Source organism: Ascaphus truei, chromosome 3 (genome assembly GCF_040206685.1).
Source record: "Ascaphus truei isolate aAscTru1 chromosome 3, aAscTru1.hap1, whole genome shotgun sequence".
Lineage (NCBI taxonomy): Eukaryota > Metazoa > Chordata > Amphibia > Anura > Ascaphidae > Ascaphus > Ascaphus truei.
In genome coordinates this window covers 347,190,240-347,213,550 of record NC_134485.1, presented here as the reverse complement: position 1 = coordinate 347,213,550, position 23,311 = coordinate 347,190,240, and the positions used below count along the sequence as shown (strand labels likewise).

At 46.3% G+C, this 23,311-nt stretch overlaps 1 protein-coding gene across 1 annotated transcript; it reads right to left on the bottom strand.

Annotated features, from left to right (window-relative positions):
- Nucleotides 1-1,923: 1,923 nt before the first annotated feature.
- On the bottom strand, nucleotides 1,924-15,252 carry LOC142491128 (cell division cycle-associated protein 7-like). The gene is made up of 9 exons (XM_075593427.1): nucleotides 15,133-15,252; nucleotides 14,126-14,215; nucleotides 6,817-7,068; nucleotides 5,822-5,896; nucleotides 5,097-5,270; nucleotides 4,090-4,233; nucleotides 3,290-3,439; nucleotides 2,434-2,570; nucleotides 1,924-2,149 (listed from the first exon to the last, which is right to left on the bottom strand). Exons 1-9 carry the CDS (start codon nucleotides 15,238-15,240, stop codon nucleotides 2,104-2,106), a joined length of 1,176 nt encoding a protein of 391 aa, XP_075449542.1. The 5' UTR covers nucleotides 15,241-15,252; the 3' UTR covers nucleotides 1,924-2,103.
- Between the last annotated feature and the right edge of the window lie 8,059 nt (nucleotides 15,253-23,311).

The following is a 23,311-nucleotide window of genomic DNA, read 5'->3' as shown; positions in this document are numbered from 1 at the left end:
AGCCAGTTGCTGGGAGAGACTCTCATACTCACTTGCTTGAAGTTTGCCGTGACCTGCTCTAAGACTGTATTACTAAGCAACATTCAGCTACTATTCTACTTCGGGAGCGTCTGGTGGGTTAACCCTTCGTTCACCCGTCCACATGGTTCCAAAGTAAATAAAGCAGTTTGATCTCCATGATCTATGCCGCCGACAGAGGTTCCGAAGCCGTCTCCTCACTCGATACCCTGGAGGGTTCCCGTCTCGCGTCTCTCACACTTACGGGTTGCAAGGAAATCTCGCGGCGGTTTGGAGTCAGCACATCATTGGGGTTGAGAGCACCTGGAGACTGAAACTGGTTTCATGCAGCAGGCCAATGATCCATTTTTTTCCCCAGCACTCATTGTCCCTTCCCTGTGGGCTGCACCTCACATTGCTCTGCCCCAGTTCTGATTGGACCATTTCTCAACCCTTCTGCTTTCTGACTGGTAAAAAATTAAAGGGAACCCTGATTGACCAGCACTGGTTCTTACATGTTTTGTGAATGGAGACCAGTTACTATAAAACAGGGTAGCTCAGACACATTACTAGTGTGTTTATATAGCCAGTATCCACAAGTCACTTGTCCAGTCTCGGGGTCTAAAGACATCCAATATAACAGGTCAGACTTTTGTTGCCAGTTACCCTTGCCCCCCAAACATTGGTCTGTACCCAGACTTTGCCCAACAGGTAAAGTCAGCTCTGACAGCACCCTGCTGTCCAGCTAAAAATGGTTGTGACCCCATTATAATAAATGTTATCTTATTAACGTGTGTTCTGTCGTGTATATTACAACCCCTGATTGTGTCTGGTCAAACCCTGTTGAACAACACCCCATTTAAATTTAACCCTACACCCAAACTCTCCCACAGTTAATGTTAACACCACAAGCCTGCTGCCATGGATGGGTTTCATCTCCGACACCACTGTCCTTCCTCACTTTCAGTCCCTCAGCCACCTCAATCTATGAACTATCCATAGAAAACACCCTGTGCCCCCTCAAGACAACCCCAATCTTAATCCACTCTATGCCCAGCCTAGATGACTCCAACCTTCTAGTTAGCATTCCCCCGCAGACAGGGCACCCCGTCCATACAATATACTGAAACCACACTTACCACTCCACAAATCCATACACTGGCTTCCTAGAGACTCTAGAAATAAAATCCTAGCTCTTACACAAAAAGCTCTCAAATTATCCTGTTCCAGACGCCAAGCTCATTCTCATCTCTAAATACTCCTAGGTCACCATCCACTCTGCCCATAACATGTCTCCTCTTTTCTCGACCTTCCTCCTTGAAAGATCTCCCCCCACCCATGTTTGTTCCCTACCACACACACCCTCTGACTCCCCCCCAAGCTTTCAGAATTTAAAGAGCTCCCAGAAAACTCACCTCAGAGACAGACATCAAAAAATCCAGTCCATCGCCCCCTACCCTCAGTATCATCTAGGTATATAATCAGTCTACAATAGAGCAGAGACTTGTACATTGTGTTTCAATTATGCCCCTTACTCCTTTGGATGTCATTCTGTTTATGCAACTACTGCGCCACCCCATTGTCGCAGACAGATTTCCCAGGCCGAGCCTGATGCCAACACGCACTGTAAGCTGAGCCCAACTTGCTGACATCAGAAACTTGGCATGGGACAATGTTAGTGTCCATGGAGGGAGGGCCGCAGCTGTGGAGAGCCAGGGCCTGGCGGCAATGAGTGGACCGGCAGCCAGGTCCAATTTGGTACGCCGCCAGTCAGGCACCCTACAGCCACTGGGCCCAGCTCTACCTCCATTGTACTGCACAGTGGAATATGCTGGTGCTCTACAAATAACTAATAACACATTGTGAAAAGGTTAAGAAAAAAAAATAATAATAATAATAATAATAATAATAATAATACAGACCACATACAACATTAACAATTTTATTAGTTTTAAAACCTAAAACCAAAGTTAACAGCAGGTGTCAATACAAACAAAGTTATAAATAGTTAATTTAAGTGCCTGAAACTCCACATGTTAATATGGGATACATTTGGGGTAATTTTGCCTTGGCATCCCTCTTCTGGAATTGCAGATTTTGGAAACATCAAACATCTTCTTCTTCGTCATCATCATTTGTACTAGACCGCAAGCTGAGGAGAAATATTTTAGTAACAGTGGAGTGTGGGAAGAGGACGAGCAAGTACTGTAGCAACAGAGGCTAAAGCAAGAGCAATGGTAGAGATTTGTTATTACACAGGGCCGACTCCATCTGTTAATTGCAGAGCTGCCTGGCCCATGGAGATCAATACACAGTTAGCAGAGGACAATTGCAGAGCTGTGATCAGCATTTGGTTACCACGAGCTACTGCATTAAGTTACAGATGTGTGCGTCACACAGGAGGTCAGTGCAGGGCTAGCAGCAGAGGTAACTCACCTTTTCAGATAAGAATGAACATCACCAAAACCGTGGTAACGTGCTAGAGGGAAGAGGATCCCGGTGGCACAGCGGCCATCCCGCTGGCGACAGAAGCTGCAGTTACAGATCTCTCTGCAGGGGGGGCAGTGCCACTCCTAGTTGTACAGTAAGGCGGTAGCATGGTAAAAACAATCCGTCAACATCTCTTTATGATCTTATCCTATAATGCAATCAGGTCTACTCTAAAGTATGTGCTGAGGCAGTGGGCGAAGTGTAAGGATATTAGAGGGAAACCAATAGAATACAAAAACGAACTCGTCTAAAGAGATGTGCTCCCTTCTCGAAAAGAATTCCGTTCTCCTGCTACCAATGCCACCAACGTATTAATAGCATTGGTAGAGACAGGATATAACGGAGAGGATACAGGAATCTGCAGTACACGCAAAGTTTTAAAAGTTCAAGACAGACAGGGGGAAAAGATGAGTTTTCCAAGATTTGGAGTAAGTGTTTGCCGGGTGTCATTCTGATTGGGCTGCCCTTTGCTGAAGTATACAGCGACTCAATAAGAGTGCTCCCTGGTATTAATATGGTGCTGCAGAATACATACAGACCCAAATAGTAGAGCTAAAGTAACAGATCCTCATTAGCAGGAGCCAATGACCATGCTCTGGTGGAAAGACCATGCAAGTGGCAACCCCGATTAGTTTTTATATTGTGTTCATTATTCAACTTTTTGGTGCCACACCAATGTACAGTAACAAGTCATAAGGACAAATGGCTGATTATATGGGAAGGGAAAGGTCACCCGAGCCCCTTCACATCATGGAGCCGCAAACTAATTCTCCTGTGAATGTTTATCCCGTGTCTTACTCACAGGGTCCAGCAGCGCTTTCCTCACATCTTCCCCGTATCTGTTCCGCAGACAAGGACCACAGAACTGCCCCCGGATGCCCTGACACCTCACATTGCGGCAGTTTGTCTTTGTGTCCACAGTCTTCTGGCGACATTGATGGCAGGTGGAACCCTAGAGAAACCAAATTGGGGGCAAAGAGCAGGGTATGACGTGGAGAGAATATTTGGGTTGGAGAGGCTGTCTCCGTACCAAGCAGAGCTCACTGCTAGAGCCAATTATGCAATACAGATTTCATACAGCAGAAATGTTACATTACTTAAGGGGAAGGAAGATTCCTTTGTAATAGACACTAGGATGATCCCCATCAGTGACACCACAAATCCAAAGTGGCCACCTTCTGACCAAGGAGATACAGGAAACCATTAATTGAGGTCCTCCATGTTGGCATTTAATTTCAATGCCCGGATTTAAAATGTAATTTAATAAAAAGAGAACACTGAGTCAGGATGCACCCTTTCCAAAACTGCATCACAATCTCAAAATGGGTAGACTTGCTAAAGCAATACAAATTAGAGCAAATGCAGAATTGTCTATAGTCTATCTAACAGTAGATTTTTTTTTCTTTTTTTTCTGGTGTCATCTATGACTGAAGGACTAGAGGGATTGGAAGCTCATCCCCAATTCAGGTTCTCCCCTTCCTCTCCCTCACTCCCCTAATGTTGCCCTGTAAAACAGATTGAAAAGGGGGCAGGTTTGTGAGATTCCAGGAGCAGTCAGAGAGATCAGCGAGTTTCCGGCAGGAGAGGGGAGAAGCGGCTCACATGGACACTGTTGTAGACTTTATCCTTCACGGAATCTGCAACATTTTTTAGGTCGTCCTCTGTTATCTCATCCACTGGACACACCACATGGGGGACAGCGAGAGCGCTGGGACGAGGGGCGCGGCGTCTCCTTGGAGTCTCTTCCTGAGCAAGGGGGCAAAATGTATGTTTACCACTTTAGCCTTTTTGCGTCATAAACCCCTCTAGCAGAAAAAGAGTTCAGCATGTTTATGGCTTCACCCCCAGCACAGGCCTCCTGGGTAAAAAATAACTATTTTAGCTAATTAGCAGTGTGACTTTATGATGTGCCTGCACTTTGTACAGAGACCAAAAAACCCTGTTCAATACTTATTTCTCTACTTTTTAACCAGTGTAGAGTGGGAGCCCAGCATGACTGTGGTAAAGAGGCACTCCATAGTTAAGCTACCTTCATAAAACGCCAGTAACTAATCAAAGTCTTTAATTTCTGGTAGCCCAAGTTGGTGTTATAGCCAGTGGTCAAAGTAACCTATAAAATGTAGTTTTAATGTGAAGAATGGGAGGGGAAAAAAAAAAAAAAAAACACCAAAATCCAAGAGTTTTGTACCCCCTGGTATCCAATTTCAGTTTCTTAGAGTCTGCTCAATTCCAGTTTGTCAGCTACTTATTTCTCACCGCTGGACTAGAGAGATTTCATGTAAACAACGACAAGCAGCGATTCCCAACTCTAATACCCCAAACAGGTCAGGTTAAGGATATCCCCGTTTCAGCACAGGCGGCTCAATCAAAATGACAGCTACCGGTGCTGAAGCAGAGAGCCTTAAAAACGTGACCTGTTGGGGCTATTTGGACCGGAGTTGGGAATCAATGTACTAAAGCAACCATCTTTAGTGCACTCCTGCTCTTGGAGGCATTGCTATTTAAATAGGAGTGGATAGGAGAGCTGTGTCAGGTGCCTATTTGCTCCCAACACTTTCCTCCTACACACAAACTGTGGCCCACTCATCTCTGCCCCACAAAGGTCTCACGTCCTCGGCCAGTAGATCATCCTGCAGACTGCGCATCAGCTGCTGCCTCCTGGTCCTCTCAGGGGACGGGGGCGCCACGCCTCCCATGGAGCGGGTCAGGCGCCGACTGGCACGCTCTGGGTTCTTCCTCACTGGCTGCTGGTTTAGAGAAGACCGAGGGCCCCTCCAAGACTTCTGTACAGAAACCAGAGATGAATCAAGTCATACAATGTACACGGCACTGCAGCCCACAGACCGCATCATGAAGCTTTTAACACAGGGTGAGGTCAACAGGATCTGGACAGTCAAGTAGCAATGGCGGGCAATCTTCTGTAGCATGAGCAAGGTTCAATAGGACACACCATGCCGCTTTCTGGCCAGGGGAATATTAGGATTCAGTGCAGGTAGTGGCCACAAGAAGCCTCCGAGCACGAGACGGAAACCAATATGATGAAGAAAAAACATTCGAGATCATATGGGTTCCGAGCAGTTTAGGAAGGCACCTTAAGTGAGCCAAGAGACCCCAATTTGCTGTGTTCACCAGGCACGGGTGCAATATCTCCAAAAAAGAGCAGAACATGAAACACTGAGCACTCCTACAAACCAGACGTAAGTGTCTCATGCTCAGTGGAGATAAAATAAAAATGAAAATCACACAAGCCAGACATGGTCACCAACAAATAAACTGCATGTTGCAGCCGGGTACCAGGGATTGTGAGAGACTATGCCCGGCCCTCTTTGCTTACCTGTGCATTGCTGCCCACCTCAGCGATTGAAAGGTTTCCCGGGAGCTTCTCCAAATCAGCTATAAGTTTGGCCAGCTGTGGATTAAAGAAACAGTTAAGGGGTGGCAGATGTCACACAAGGCAATAAACCATACCAGTGACACTATTCCAGAATAACTATGCTTTGACAAAAAAATAAAAATGTAATAAGCCTTTTAAAAAAACCTCCCTTCATAAAAATACAGCCGTAAAAAAAAAAAAAAAAATAATAATAATAATAAAAAAAGTTAATGGATTTGGTGAATCCACCACCTAAAATGGTTGGTATATTGTTCTCCTGCCACTAGCCAGCAATCTGCCACATTAAGACTAGAAGACTGAAGTGTTTTCCTGTTTGGCTTCTGCTTCTTGGACAGAGGAGACCTGACCATTTCCCCTCCATACTTTATTCACCTGCTGTTTTATCTGGTAAAAGGACGCGTGTAATTCCTCGAGCACAGGGATTGGTATTGAATATCAAAGCACTTCAGCAGCTGATACTTCTACTGTTACATGTAACATGACAAATCTTGGCTGCCTCCTCTAGTGATGCTCCACCTCAACATTCTCACAAATGGCTCGGTGACTGATGGTTAGTTGGTTTTAGCTCCCCTCATAGCACTCATACATCTAACATCCCAGCATTGGTAGTGTTACCCAGATAATTTGAAGAGATGTCAACCCTACTTTTGTTTAAATGAATAAATCTTCTATAAGCCTCTGAATTGCAACAGGTTTTTGTGCAATTTAAATTATTCTTTTTTAAATATGGCTGTCTCAAGGTAGAGCTTTTAGGCATTTATTTCACATTCATTTGTAAAATCCTGGTAGATTACATGTGCATTTTAACCCCTTCCCTGCTCGAGGGGCCTGCAACATTGCTAACCAATGAGGTTAAGTTGTGACACTAAAGCTTAGAAGGGTGCATGTAGCCTACTAATGTGCATAGTGCAGTGTATACTCGCAGCATAACAGACCATGGCTTTGTTATCACGGATGTTCTTAGCTCTCCTTTGTAAGAAGTCACTTGGCTGATCATCCTCAGAGTCGGATGGCTTGTTTTTGACCTCTGGTGGTGCCACCGGCACAGGAGATGAAGAGGTGTCATGTTCCTTTGCAGACTCGTCACTGCTCGTGGAGGAGACGTGGGACGGTTTCAGTGCCACGCGGAGGGAGAACTTGTTGCCTCGCTTCTGCGCCAAAACTGGTGGCTTCACGTACCATGAATCCTACAAGGAGAAAGATTACATCTAGAATGGATGGCAGCACAGACCCGTCATACTGTGTGCACCATGGCAAACCCTCGTAATATTTTTCTCAAGAGCAGAACAGTGGTAATGCAAGAGCCTGATGTAAAGAACACTACCTACTCCATTGGTACACAGAATAGGCAAAGCAGGGGCAGAAAGTAGCACTCCAGTAGTCCAAGTGCCACTAGGCAAGGTCTTGTGTATGCTGTAAAGTATAATAGGTTGCACTAAATTCAGTGTTGGCACAGGAAGGTTAAATTCTGTGCTTTGCAGAGGAAAAACAAGCTCACATGTCCAGGGCCTGTGTCATGTTGCACCTGGTTTTTTTTTCCCCCTCTCCATTGGTTAAGGGGGAAAAGAAAAATAACCCCCACACCAGTCCATCGAGTTCAACCTATGCTAAATTTAGAGGAGAGATACTTTGTCCTATATCTGTACACTTACAGTATATTGTGCCAGAGAGAAAGGCAAACAAAACCCCTGTGAAATATCCAATTCTCATAAGGGGAAAAATAAATTCCTTACCGACTCCAAATAATGGCAATCAGATTACTCCCTGGATCAACATCCTTCCCATGTATACTTATTTGGTATATCCCTGTATACCTTTCCAAAAATACATCCAAACTTTTATCAAGATATCTATTTTATCCGCCATCACCGTCTCCATGGGTAATGAATTCCACACTAACTGCCCTTACTGTAAAGAACCCTTTCCTTTGTTGCTGGTGAAATCCCCTTTCCCTCCAACCTTAAGGGATGACCCCGTGTTGTTTGTACTGCCCGTGGGATGAATAGTTCTTTTGAAAGCTCCCTGTACTGTTCCCGAATATATTTGTATATAGTTATCATATTCCCCTCTTAGATTCTTTTACATTAGAAAAGGTGTCTAATTTAGCTAGCCTCCCCTCATAAATCAGATTATCCACCCCTTTATAATTCAGCATCTCTTCTCTGCGCTGTCTAGTTCCATAATGGTCTTTTCTAAGGAGTGGTGCCCTTATGGGTGATTTTAATTATCCAGACTGGGGCAATGAGATTAGCATTACAAATAAAGGGAACAGGGAAATGTGGAAGATAAACGGACAGTCTTTAATACATTGTTAGAAAAGCTCACTTAGTATATACCCTTGGGTAATAAATATAAAAGAAACACATCTAAACCAATGTGGCTAAATAAACAATACAAGGGGTTAATGTCTGGTGAGTTGTTGCAAAGCAAGGACCTTTAAAATATTGTTGCAACTCAGCCAAATGAAGATTTAGCTCTGCCCCTATTCTAGAAAGAGTCCACCCCTGTTTTGCCCAGTAACAAGGGTGGGATGAGATGGCGAGGAGCCCAACCACTCCCAGGTAACTATGCTGACCTCTGAGTTCACCAGGTGGTATAAAGATGGAGGTATAAGGGGTTGGGCCTCAGACCCCAGGAGTGCCATTACAACATCAGCAGGACTCCAGGAGAAACAGGAGGGGGCCTCAGTCTGCATGTAGTCCTGGTCTAGCAAGTGTGTAACTGTGTTTAAGATGTCAAGTCACTTTTATTGTGTTGCTAGTTATGGAAAGTGCCCCCAATTAGATAGGGCCACCTAAGCATGTGATGGCAAGGTCATAACAGTACACTGAGGGAGTGTGTGGGGCAGGTTCTCAGATGGGGATCCCCTGAACTGTCACTATCAAGGTTGCCCTAAGGCCAACTTTGGAATAGGAAGGCACGCCAGGTTGCCAAGGAAGACAGCTAGATTTTATTGATGTGTAGATGGGAACCCTGATGGAATTGCACCCCTCAGCAGATGCCTGTAGAAGTGCCTGCAAATGATGCAAAGTTCAGCAATGGTTATGGAAATGCATGTCCCCTTGACAATGTACAACATGATGTGAAGTAAGCCGTGTGTAACTTCTGCGTGGAGCAGTCTGGATTCCAGGGAAGAGAATTATATTTGTGAAAGACTGTCTGGTTTGTATAATATATATTATATAGGAATATAAATATAAAACCTGCACAGCAGATTGTGTATTAAAATTACCAAGTATAACTATATAGAACGTGAATAAACTAGGATAGTCATTCAACACTGCACCCAAAAACCTTGGGCAATAAAGTGATGAAAGTAACCAAGTAAATAGGCAACCTCATACAAAATGTGAGACTGCCGCTAGTCAGAGAAGATGGCTCAGCATCTTGTAGAATGTATGAAAAGGACAGCGCACAACTCAGTATAAACATATTACACGTGGCAAGTATTGCATGTACTGTACAGAATTCAAACTTGGTCAAAGCAGGGCATGTTTTTGGTACATGTTACCATTTTCACCAATCTGCTGGCTCCTTCCCCGTCAGTATTTCACAAACCAATCGTCTATGGGGAACGCCCTCTTGCCCGGATCTAACTGTCTCTGTGGAGTCTCCAGTGAAGTCACCGCCAGATTATATCAGCCGTTTATGACGCCAGGGGTGGATGGAAACATCAATACTCCTGCATTGTCCGCTATGTGTTAGCTACCCACATGTATTAGCCAAACACTCCCGGTAACTACTGCAGCACCACTGATGCCACTAGATGCGCCACATCAAAGCGACATACTAGCTCGGTCTAGGTGAATAAAATGTGCATGTGCCGTGTGAAGCAGTGATTTGGATAGACTGGAAACTTTGGAAGGTAAATTACAGATGCGGTTTAATATAGATAAATGCAAGGTTATGCATTTGGGGGAACAAGAATAAATAAGCGACATACAAATTAAATGGGGATAAATTAGGGGAATCCTTGGAGAAGATTTAGGAGTGCTTGTAGACAGCAGGCTTAGTAATAGTGCCCAAAGTCATGCAGTAGCAGCAAAGGCAAACAAGATCTTATCTTGCATTAAACGGGCAATGGAAGGGACGCAAACATAATTATGCCCCTTTATAAAAGCATTAGTAAGACTTTCCTGGAACCAGGGTCACGTATGATGTGTGAATAGCTCCAGTTAGCTTTAACTCAGCCTCCTTTCCAAAGCACACCAAGTCCTGTTATATTTTCTTCACTATTGGACAATCATAAATCATATACAGGCACTTGTGGATGATATGGTGTTGTGAGAGTGCTTCTCTATGGGTGCTTTGTAATAGGAGCAGGTAAAAAGGAAATGGCCTTGCCAATAGGAGTAAAGCATAGAAGGGTACTCACTCTGCCAGTGTCAGGAATGAAAAGGAAGCGTGCGGGAATCTGGTTAACAGGAATAGTCTCAGGGACAGACTAACTGTGATCAGTGACAAGGGGGGTTGGAATAGCCCACTCAGCTAGGAGAAAAGGAGGTTGCTAGGGCAACCAACACCGACTAGGGCTGTGTAAACATATATGTATTGATAATGTTGCCTTTCACATGCTAGCAGCTCGGACAGGGAAAATAACAGGCAGCCAAACTAGGGAGACATGAATCCTATGAGCTGCAAAGGGAGACAGAAAAATATGAACACCTTGAATATGGAGTACAATTTCAGGCACCACTCCTTAGAAAAGACATTATGAAACTAGATATTTCACTGGGGTTTGTGTTTGCTTTCCTCTGGATCAATATATGGCAAGTACAAATATAGGCCAAATTATCAGTTATCTAAATTTAGCATAGGTTGAACTCTGTCGTCACTCGAACAAGTTATTTATTTTATTTCAGTTCCATTTCTTTATTTTCAGTAATCAATGAAAAGGATGAAAATGTCCTCCGTAGGGGGTGCCGGTATCTCAGATTAAATATCTAGCATTTAAATCCAGGGGGAGAACGTAGGGAGAAAAAACAACAATTTAAGTGTAGACAATAGTAATAGGTGAATACATTTCTATGTAATCTTGGCTCTTCTGTGCAGCCTACTCACAAGATGTCAGTGGTTTAAGGGCAACAACAGTAAAACGCGGCGGAAGTATTTCTCAGGTGTCAGGAGAGGATGTACTCCATATCAATAGCCAAGGCCTCCTGACACCTGAGAAATACTTCCACCACATTTTACTGTTGCCCTTAAACCACTGACATCTTGTGAGTAGAGCCAAGATTACATAGAAATGTATTCACCTATTACGATTGTCTACACTTAGATTGTTGTTTTTCTCCCTACATGCTCCCCCTGGATTTTGTGAAGCAATTTCTACATTTTGGGGAAGAGTGAAGGCAAACCCCACCAGTGGGTCTGAGCAGGGAGTTACAACGTTTATATAATTTGTCACTGTTATATGCACAATAAGTGTCACTATTTTTCACAAGAGCATATTGCCATTTATTGTTTATGGTCACAGTTAGTGATCACTTTTAGTGTCTAGCGCCTTTCTTTCACCGTCACTTCGTCTCAGACATTTAAATCACAGAGATACCAGTGGCACCTAAGAAGGTGTGTATCTCAAGAAGCAGGGGTTGTCCAAAGCAGAAGTTAATGGGGGTTCAGCACTAGAGACTCCCTTGCTTCAAATAATAATAAAAAAAGTGTTGAGAGAGAGAGAGAGAGAGAGAGAGAGAGAGAGAACGTCCCATAGTGTAAAAAAGTACATTTAATATAAAAAGGAAGGACAAGGGGATTAAGAACACTCACAAAAGTAATAGAATATCAAGCGATTTGTGATATAATCACCACCAACAAGGTATCACCATCCTGGATCACACCAACAGATCGATATCCTCTCCAGTCCACCTTTAGCAACTTCTAGTGAACAGGTAACCGTGTCTCTGCTTGTAATGCGATCTCCGAGTATTACAGCCTCAATCCAGCTCCATGCACGCTCCGGCCGTAAAGCGCGCACTTGCGTGAAAACGTAATGTCGCAGTTATGTACCCTGACGCGTTTCGTCACAATACAGTGCCTCCCTTTGAAAAAGTCACTGTATTGTGACGAAACGTGTCAGGGTACGTAATTACTTGTCCACTAGAAGTTGCTAAAGGTGGACCGGAGAGGATATCGATCTGTTGGTGTGATCCAGGATGGTGACTATATCACAAATCGCTTGATATTCTATTACTTTTGTGAGTGTTCTTAATCCCCTTGTCCTTCCTTTTTATATTAAATGTACTTTTTTACACTATGGGACATGCGCTCTGTTCTCGTTTCTATAGATTTATGCTGGAATTGGTTTTTCCATCTGAGAGCAGCCTTGGATCCCTGGACTTACAACTTGTCCCTATTTTGAACTATTCAGGACTCAACTAAGGGTTGGACTTTCTGCATATGCTTTGTTTCATTTATATGTATTATTTTTAAGTTTTATACGTGTATTATCACTGTTGATGGCACAAAATATTTCTTTAGATTAATTTTTTTTTTGCACTTTCACAAGTATTAGTACGTATAATTTTATTTACATTGATATATATAACACTGTTCACAAGTGGCGCTACTCAATTTTTCATACATAAGTTAACCTGAAATACATTACAGTATATATTAACCCCTTAGTAGCCCACAGGTCAACTAGTCAGGACTAGCTGACCAAAAAGGGCTACAAAGGGGGATATAAGCATGCAATTACACTACCTACTACCACCTCCCCTTAGGGGATAGTAAAGCACAGCCTTGCTTTACCAACAGCCAAGGTAACCCAGGGGTTAACCCCTCCCCCCCCCAGGAAGACTAATCACCCCAGGGCAACTACCCCCCTTTCCCACCCCCAACTGTAATGGGACAATAGCTTAATTAGCCAAAATGTGGCCAATAGGGATATTGACACATACATATACCCCAATGAAAACTCTTGCCTTCTAATCCAGGAAGCACAAACTTTTGTTGCTGCACCCCCAGCCTTGCCTCCCCTGTGATTGCAGCCCCCCCCCTTACCTTGTTGTGGCATCATTTGACACTGCATTGCCATGGACAAGAGTCCTGAAGCCAGTAGAATAAAGGTAACTTGGAGTTGCAGAGGGCTCATCCGATCCCTGGGCATTTCATGTAAAACCTTGGGGAAGTGTGCATGGCCTCTGCAACCACTGTGCCCCCCCCCCCAGAAAATTCTCACCCCCCCAGTTCTAATCCATCCATTTTCACTGTCTATCGAAGCCCTCAATGTGGGCCTACATTGCCAATGTGGCTGTCAAGAACACCCCAATTAAATTTAAAATAATAAATTAAAAAAAATTACATAAAAATAGTATTATTTATGCTTGCTGGGATGAAGGCCAGCCTACTCATCGTCAGGGGCACCAGCAGATAATTCCAATAAAAGGCCGATGCCCAACCATTAATAAATAATAAAAAAAGAATTTTAAAAAAAAAGTAGCCCAATGGACAATAAAAATCCAAAAAATAAAAAAAATGCAAATATCAAGCAAGAACAATAAATCCAGCCCAGAAGCAATGGATCCTCAGTTGACTGAAGAGCAGTCTCCGGTGACTAGTTCTTTGTTGCTTTAAAAAGGTCTTGGCAATTCTTTTCTACCCACTAAGGTGGCCTAGGGGTGTGTTAGGTTTATATTCACCCCTTTGTAGCCTTTTTTGGTCAGCCAGTCATGAAAACACATGGCTAGCTGACCCGCAGGCTACTAAGGGGTTAAGTCTCTCTCATCTCTACTTCTGACTGAGATAAAGCTTGTGCAGATAAATGGAAGATATAGTTTAATACAGATTTTTTGTCTTCAATAGCCCCGAGTGTATTCAGCACTGTACATATAATTGTGCAGGCACAAGGCGTCTCTTCCCTGAGCTTACAATGTAGTTTTACTGCATGAGGCAGAAGATAACATAGCATGCCCAAGGTCACAGGGCATTGTGACTGACATACAGGAGTAATATACGTTATTGTCCATGTCTGGTGATCTTTATTTTATTCTACAGACCACCATAATTCAGGATCACCTTTACCTTCACTTAGTGGCACGTGTGTGTACACTTTTTTTTTTAATGTCCACTAGCGCTCACATACCACGTAAACAGAAGTTACCGTGATGAATCCTAATTAAAAAAATAAAATACTCATTTTATGACATACACCAGAATGTCCCAATATTGCCTTCTCAGAATACGTGGGGTATTGCCGCTTTAAGCCTGTTCCTAGTTCCTAAACCCAAGGTCACACACACACACCTCTGCTTGCAGGTCATTATCGCTGAATCCCAGGAATGTTCTGTTATTTTCATCATCAGAGTCTTCAGCGAACAGCTGCGAGAATGCGAGCTGGAGAGAAAAAGATGGAGGAAAAATATAAGCGGAAAATATGGTTGTAGATAATTCGGATTCTACACAGGAATTTTAGGGCTTCCCAGGCTCACCATCAACTTATTAGCCAGTTTGATATTGAAGAGGCCACAGTAGGCCACTAACACTTCAAATACTTATTCACAGACGTCAGCCTCCAGGGACAAAATCAATAATACGCAAAATCACTAGTTGACGTCCCAAATGTTGACCATCTATTTCATTGGTGAAATGACCAGATTTTATGCTCACAAAAGGCACACTGCGCAATTCTCCATCTTAACAAGGTTACTAAAGCCAACCAGTCCAGGTTTTTACTCCCGCATGCTCATACAAGATCAGTCTGCTGCTGGTCAGACGTTAAACAGATTCCCGCTATAGCAGCGGTGGGCAACTCCAGTCCTCAAACCCCAACAGGTCAGGGGCAGCTTGAAGACTGGAGTTGAGCACCCCTGCAATTAAAGAGAATAGCAGGTCCGCCTAGCGCACTTAAATTTACAAAGACTGTTAATGCAAGCCCCCCCCCCCCCCCCCCAATATCTATACCCCCATATATTTAATATTTCAAAAAAGTTATTCAATATTTACACTATAAATGTATAATACAGAAAGTCAATTTAAAAATAAATCAATCAATATGCCTTAAACAGGTATAAGCTGTTGACAGAGGGTAAGCTGGGCCTCCAGAAAGTCACAATACATATTTAACCCTTTCTCTGCCATGGGGAAGTAAAAGGGTTAAAAGACTTACACTGAGCCACACTAGACAGAAAAAGTTACACAGAACTAAAAAGGCAACAAACATTGTTTTAGCCGATAGAGAAGTTCTCACGCTTATTATGATAGCTTTTAGGTATGATGCAAATAACGTGGTGTTAGCTATTTCATGACATCACCTGGACCTCAGGCATCCTGTCTGCAATACACCCGACAGATTGGGCGTTGTGTGATCTGGATATACTTATACACCCGTCCCAGGGGGAGGCAGTGCAGGTCATTGTCATCAGCTGGCTCTGTAGTCAACAACCAGCTTGCTCTTATCTCTCCGCCTCGCCTGCAGTTTGCAGAATGGCCACCGGGTGGCAGCACCAGACTGTGTAGTAGACTTGTACAGGGAAGATATTGACTCACTGCTGATTAGTTTAGTGACGGAGGAGGTCGTTCGGGAGCAGTGTTTAAGGATTAATAAAGCAATCATCTCAATAATCTGCGGACCTCAATCTTAAAGGCAAAAGATTTGCAGTCCTAATTTTCTAGAGGAATGCACACGGAGCAATATTCTGCAAGCCTTATTAGTGACAAGAAGGCTACCGGAGCAATGCTCTGCAGATTTGTTTAGTAAGAGGTAGGTGACAGTGTATCAATCTATTCAGGGCGTGTGTAATGGGAGTTTTAAACGGATAGGGGTCTATGTACTGGCGCAAATAGGAAGCACTCATTGGACAAAAGAACCGCACCATATTAAAGAAAACAAACCCCATTGATTTCAATAAGATTTTTGCTTTGATACATATGGTGCCATTAGCTGCCCCTTCTTCCTCACACTGTCCCGAGTCAGCACAGGGGTTGAAAAGTGTCTCTGTCATTAACTTTCGGCAAGGGTTGCAATGTATATATAAAATGCTTTGCAGGTGTAACATGGTTAGCCCACCCTGCCTCTCTTTCCCCCCTGTCACATAAGTCCTTAGCCGTCTAGGCTGTGACAGGCTATCCTGTGGGTAATTGACCCCCCTCATGCTCCTCTCTGAGTGACAGCAGTTGTGGTGGTGACTCATGGTCTGTGTGCAGCCTATCAGGGTACAGACCTTGTACAGACCATGAGCCCTTCCATTCTGTTTCCTCAGAGGGGCAGTGCCAAATTTAGGAGTGCTCTCCCACCCTTCCAAGAGAGTGGAGGTGTGCGAGCCATCTCCTCCTGGCTGGGAGTGAGAGGCCAGCCATGCCCTCATGGCTGGCTAGTTACAGGAAGATCAGAGGCCTTGAATTATGGAAGAGCCAGCACCATCTAGAGCAGGTGTGCGACCCCCAGGGGGAGGGGAGATTGCAGAGGTTTAAATTAAATGCCGGGGGATCGCGTGAGGCCTCAGGCTCTGCAACAAGAAAACTTACCGGGATTCAGACGTTGTGACGTGTCTCCATGACAATGCAGCGTCAAATGACGCAGCGGGGTCATGTGATGTGATGTCACAGGTGTCAAATGATGCCGTGGGTCACATGACCTGATGTCACTTGACCCCGGAGCGTCATCTGACGCGGCAGCAGGTAGGAGGGGGGGGACGCGAATCCTGAGCAGGCCAGACGGGGGTGCAGCAGGAAAAGTTTGCGCTCCCCTAAGCTTGAGGCCTGGAATCCTCTGAGACCCTGCATCAACTGTATTGAACCATCTGCAGTGACAGCTCAATAAACCTTTCTGTTCTAAATACCCCTGCCTGAGTTTCCAGTCTGTTGGGCAGGAGTGTATATTATTGCTGCGGTGGGGACTGCCTCCAGAAACCCTGGAGTCCACTGAAGCTGGAGGCGCTGATCACCAGAGAAAGAACATCAGATGACACCAAAAGCCTGTCCTGGTCTCCATTCCATCGCAGACAGCTCAGCTCTCCTGGACCCTCACAGGTGTGTGCACCACTGACACCTGTAGCCGCAACTATCTTCCGGAGGGTGGGGTACATGTCCTACACAGGAAATAGTTAAGTGTTTCTCCGCAGGACTACAGAAAGGAGAAAGATCCTGTCAACTCTTTGGGTAGCAGAGTGTCCTGGAATGTATGTTAGAATGAGATGGTCTAGTTAATGTTCTATGCTGTTTAAGCCTTGGGGTCAGACAGCATGTTAGGCTAGGTCCCCGGTGCGCTATGGCGTGCACTGCAGGGACAAGAACCGCCCCTCAATGGGGCCGTGCCCACTTGCTGCCTTGGCTGCTGCGTTGCGCGTCCAGATTTTTCTGAAGACAGGCCGCCCTCATGGTGGCGGCGTCGCTACGTGCGAGCACTTGTGCCTGCGCGCACTTCCGGGACTCTTGCCTGATTCCCTATGGTAGTTCCTCAAGTGCCCGCGTTGATACTGCTACATTTTGCAGCCACAACTGAAATTGAAATTTCGGGCTGCAGTCGCGTGATGTCGGCATCATGTGAGCAGGTTCAGCCAATGAGGACGAAGCAGCTCCATGACACGTTCGCCCCACCACGCTCCCGATCGCCTCGGCCAATCTCCTTCAGCTAGCGCACACATCGCTGGGGCTGCAGGAGTGCGCGCGGGGGCGCGTGCCCACGCCACACCATGACCTCGGCCTAAAATTGTCTTCAGAACTGGCGATGGAGCGCTGGCTACACCCCCCGGCAGTTCAGCCAATGAGGGCGAACCTGCTGTTTGATGTCATGGCCGCACCCGCCTCGCCCCCTCCCCCTTTCCCCCCCCTGGTCTTTCCCCCTGCAGCTCTGCACAGACCGGGGATCACAGCTGCACGCGCGGCCAGCCTGGCAGGCGCGCATGCAGCGCCGAAGCCTTATTACTGTATGTAGCCTGGCTGGCCCAGACTGCCTTTCTGCCTCCTGTCATGTAAGTCCTGATAGCTACAGGCTGTGGCAGGCTATCCTGGGGGCATGACGCCCCCTCCCTTTCATGCTGACTCTCTGAGTGACAGAAGTGGTAGTGACTCAGGGTCTGTATACAGTCAATCATAATACAGACCTTGTGCCCCCCCCTTCTGGCGTCTCGGAGAGGAAGTGCCAAATTATAGGGAGTTCTCTTCCATCCCTCCTAGGGAGAGGAGGTATGTGCTGCTCCTCCCGGCTGGGTGTGAGACATGCCAGTCAGTCCCTCCTGGGCTGGCTGGTAAAAGGGAGTTCAGATGCCTCAAGACTACCAGAGAGCACAGCACCATCCAGAGGCCTGGAACCCTCTAACATCCATCTGCATCTGCTGTATTCCATCTGCAGTGACTGCCCAAATAAAGCCCTTTGTTTTATATACCCCTGCCTGAGTCTACAGTCTATTAGGCAGGGGTGTTCAAGAAGTCTGTTCTGGTAGGGACTGTTTCTGGAAATCCTGGAGCCCACCGGAGCTGGAGGCGCTGACACCCATGATTGAAGACTAAAGATGACCAAAAGCCTGTCCTGTTCGACACACCTTCGCGGACCATTCAGCTCTCCCGGACACTCACAGGTATGACCGCACCACAAACACCTGTACATCTTTCAGAGAGGGGGGAAACAGTGTTACAATTGGAGGCACTACTGAGCTGGCAGCAACAGGGCAGACTTTTAAAGGACTTTACACTGGCAAGCAGCAGATAGTAAAAGAGGTCGGGACCGGGCTCCTGTTGTTACCCCAGGGACCCCTGGCACCCATTTCGTGTTAAGGAAGGGGGGGGGGAGTCTCTCTCTGAGGCGACACCAGGGAAGGGGCTGCATAGACCCTTACCCAAGACAGAATTTTGTTGGAGTTACCCCCTGATGGTATGTTACCAGGGAGTGCTGTTACCCTTCATCGTATCCAAGACAGGGCCAGGACAACCCTTACCCCGCACTGTGAGGAACCCTGGGTACCTGTGCACAATGTACTGTGCAATGTTGGGGCGACCCCCCCGAGGGTATTGGGGCGACCCCCCGAGGGTATGTTACCAGAGAGCGTTGTTACCCTTCATCAACAACTGGAAGATGGGCCCGGGCCTTCACAGTGTTCCGTGAGGACCCTTAGGTACCAATGCACACAGACTGTTTAAGGGACGGGACCTTTCAGGCTCTGGGGTAACCCGTGCACCATGCACGACGTACTGTGCAAGTTGGGGGCGCACCCGGTGGGAAATTTATCCCGGGAGCGTAAACCCCATACGAGCCCCTTACAGTGTACAGTGAGGGACCTTGTGCACCTTTATTTCAGGACTGTGCTGCAGTTTAAAATGTGAGTAACTGGACCCTGAGGCGTCACCAGGGACCCTGTGTACCTAATCCATTCAGTACTGTGGGCTCCAAAATGGCGCCCACAACATGTTTTGTGCTTACAAAATGGCTCTCTCACTTGGAATCAGGACCGCATGGACTTGTTGCAAAAATGCAAGCCTTTTTGCAAACCTCAGTTGCAAGCTTTTGGCGCCAAGTCCTGGCACCGCCCCTCAAAGTGACTGGCTCAGCCGGAGCCATGTCACCCTTCTATCTGCACCGCCCTGCCTCTAATTTCACCCAGGGGAGGAGTCACCAGCTACCAGCCAATCAGGAGCCTGCACTTGATCTGGGAGGAGTCCGCAACCTGCTGCACCCATCTCAGTTCCACGGAGCTGAGCACAAGTGAAGAGCAACTATACAGCCTCTCTTCTAATCCACCTCAATGGCTACAAGCAGAGCTTCTGATGACCTGGAGGTTACCTTGTCGTCCTACGGTACGTCCTACTGCGGTCCCTACCCTTGGCCTGCCGCTTCATCTACTGCGGCCTATCCTGACCTTTATGCCGCGGAGGATGTCGGTCGCCCTTGGGCTCTAAACAACGTGCCCGGATGCAGCCGTGGTCTGGTGCCAGAGACGACCCCTGTGTTCCCGTTGCTGATGGTTCCAGGACCGGAACTGGTATCAACTGTGCCCGATGACTGGGGGGGGTGAGTCGACTACACCGGGGGTGTTGGGTGCGCCTCACCTGGCAGTGTGGGGGCCCGTAAGCCCCGTGCTGATAGTATCCAGGAAGGGTGAGGTGCCCCAACATCACGGTCTGGTTGAGGTGTCCTCCCCCGCCCCAGAAAAAGATGCGCCCAGCTGTCCAAGTCCTGCAGAGGAAAGACCATTGCTTACCTACAGTCGCCGGCGGCGTCCTGTTCCTGAGGTGTCTATCCAGAAGGCCATGGTACATCCGGAGCCCTGGAGGAGCCCCACGCCCAAGGAGGACGCCGGAGCGGTAAAGGCGCTGTCGGTAGCGGAACCTGTGGAGCTAGAAGCTGTCCCTTACCTTCGGATGGGTGAGACTCCTACTGCTTACCCCCAACAGGATCCAGTTGCGGCCTATCCGGATGAGGAGCAGCCACGCAGGGCCATGTTCGTGCGCCGCAGAGTGACAAACTTCCGGTTGAACCGGACGGGAAGTCATCGCGCCGCCGAACTCGAGCCTGCCCGGCGGCCTCGCGAGACTGTCGCTGCAGACTGACATCATCAAGATGGCGTCCCCGGAGCCTACTGAGTCCACTGAGCCGCTGCTAGCTCTAACAGCGGTGAGCCCGGGACTGTTACCTGCCGATGCCCCCTGCTATGTGGCCCAAAGCAAGGGAAGGGGTCACCGGATCCCTGATGCCGCCCCAATACCACCTCCTTGGGGTAGGGGTAAGCCCACACTACATGGACAGGTCATGGACATTGCTAGGCCCCAGTCATCGGCACTGCCCACTCCTGTCCCTGCTCAGGTCACTACCATTGACCCTACCACTTCCACATTTGTACTATCCAGGTTCCCAAGTGATAATGTGTCCCTTGGGTTATCCCCTGATATATGGGATTGGTCTTTTGGGAGGGGGGATAGTAACTCTGATGAATCTGAGGGTGATATACTTGTGTCTAGCTGTGTCAAAAGGCCTACGTCTCGGGGATCTTTCAGGTCTTTTAGGGAGTCTTTCAGGTCACTATCTCAGCAGTCTAATACCTCAGGAGTATCTTCCCAGGTGTGTACCAGGCCAAGTAGCCCCTGGCCTGAACTTTTGTTCGGGGAACCCCTTAAGTGGTGGGACCCTATGTTCCACGGCTATGTCACCAGCATGGATAGAACCAGGTTCTTGTTGGTAGATGGTCCCATAGTGGATCACTGGTGGAGAGAAGGCCGCTACTCCCCAGAGGATACAGCTGAAGCCATACGTCAACAGCTAGGAGAGATACATTTAGGTGTTAGGACATCTAAGGACTCCTCCATTCTATACCAGGAGGTGGACCCTAATGAACCTACATTTTGGGTCTTACCTGGCCAGGGAGCTGGCCGCAAAATACAAAGGCTTAGTCAAGCTGACAGGGCAATAAGAAACCGGTACCGTCAGTCTCATGGGTACGACCTCCCCTATGTACACGAGCCAATCATGCAGGAGATAGAGATTGGCTCAAGCAAGCCATGCTGGCCTATCTAAGGGCCAAAACCAATATGAAGGCGTTCATCACCGAGTCTCTCATATGTACCATCATGGGGGAATGGATGATAGGGACCTGTATTTTTATGGACCGGGTAGAAGTCCAACAGGAGGGCTGGTGCCCCTAAGGTATATTTTGTGTGGGTAAAGGATTTTGAGGGACGGATAATCAAAAATCCTGATCCCAAATATTACAAGTAGTAACCCCTATTCTTCATGTTGGAAGAAGTAGTATATCATCGCTGTAATCAGTGGTTGATTCGGGTCCTTGCTGTCCGTGTATGTATTCTGGTTAATGTTGTATCATCATATGAGTAACCTGTTATTATCTTTCAGGCTCCAGAGTGATGGATGGTGCATCAAATTTGTTCCAGTGAGGGCATGGAATTTTCCACCCAAGGGAGGGTGTAGCCTAGCTGGCCCAGACTGCCTTTCTGCCTCCTGTCATGTAAGTCCTGATAGCCTGTCACAGCCTGTAGCTATCCTGGGGGAATTGACCCCCCTTCATGCTGACTCTCTGAGTGACTGACGTGGTGGGGGCTCAGGGGTCTGTGTACAGCCAATCATGGTACAGACATTGTGCCCTCCCCTTCTAGAGTCTCAGAGAGGAAGTGCCAATTATAGGGAGTTCCCTTCCATCCCTCCTAGGGAGAGGAGGTGTGTGCTACTCCTCCCAGCTGGGAGTGAGACAGGCCAGTAAGTCCCTCCTGGGCTGGCTGGTAAAAGAGAGTTCAGAGGCCTCAAGACTACCAGAGAGCCCAGCACCATGAAGAAAGAGAACAAGAATGCAGATGTAGAGGTCCCACGAGAGGGGATGGCACACAGCAAATGGAAAAAATGTAGAGCTCCGCACAAAAGAGTAAAAATAAAACCAATTTATTAGATGAAAACACAGAAAAAATATACTGCTCACTAATAGTATGAAAAAAGATTGGAATACTGGTGTCCACAAATGCCTAGAATGGCATTGGGTGCATTCAATGAGCTAAATATGATAGTTTTATAAAAAATTAGAAGGAGAGGTGTGTTTGTCACCTATACCTTCTAGCTAGAAGCTCATTTGTTGAAGCACTCCTGGGACTATTAAAACATAACTTTTATTAAGTCTCACATAAGATAAAGTCTACATACATAAGAAATAAAGAATACAATATTCCTATTAAAATGGAAGGCGGTTGGAGTAGTAGGGTGGGGGTGGGGTATATAGCCCCATACATATAATCCTTGAATAGATAAATGGATGTACGTTAGAAGCACCCCACAACCCTTAACCCAAATATGGTAAGAGTATCTCTATGCTGCCTTGGAGTGTGATGCTGAAATGTACAATGTAACAAGGTGCAGTCACTAACACAGCATACCGATCAAACCAACCTATGATCGCTAAGGAGTGGAGTCCACCTAATAAACCTATGCTATAGGATGTAGATATAAGCAAACCCTGATGGAATCACAATCAGATGGTATAAAACAGGCAGTATCAATCAATCTAAGGTGGGGACTCACTCACTATATGCATTTTGCGCGTTCTTGGCGCCAAGTGACTATATGCTGTGCACCATCACCCCTCGTGGGACCTCTACATCTACTATTTACCAGATGGGAGCACGCTATGGAGTCAAGATGCTGCACAGATCAGCTCATCATGCAATGAGTACTACCCCAATGTGGTTTTGATTCTTCAATATCCTTGATCATGAACATTTTATTATCATTGTCATTACTCCTAGTGGTACAACCTACTGGTAGTTAGGAGAACCGGACAGACCAGCTTCAATCAGCTTAATCTGTCCATATTATCCCTGAAACTACCTGTTGTAGGTTTGTTTCCCACACATTGAGTATTATTGAGGTTACATATTCATCGGATCATTGGATTTAAGAAGATATTCTTTCCCCATATAACAATACTTTGCTTGACTCAACAAGATCATCTACATGTTTATTGACATTGAGAGATATATCCTAATATCCTGTCGCACTATTTC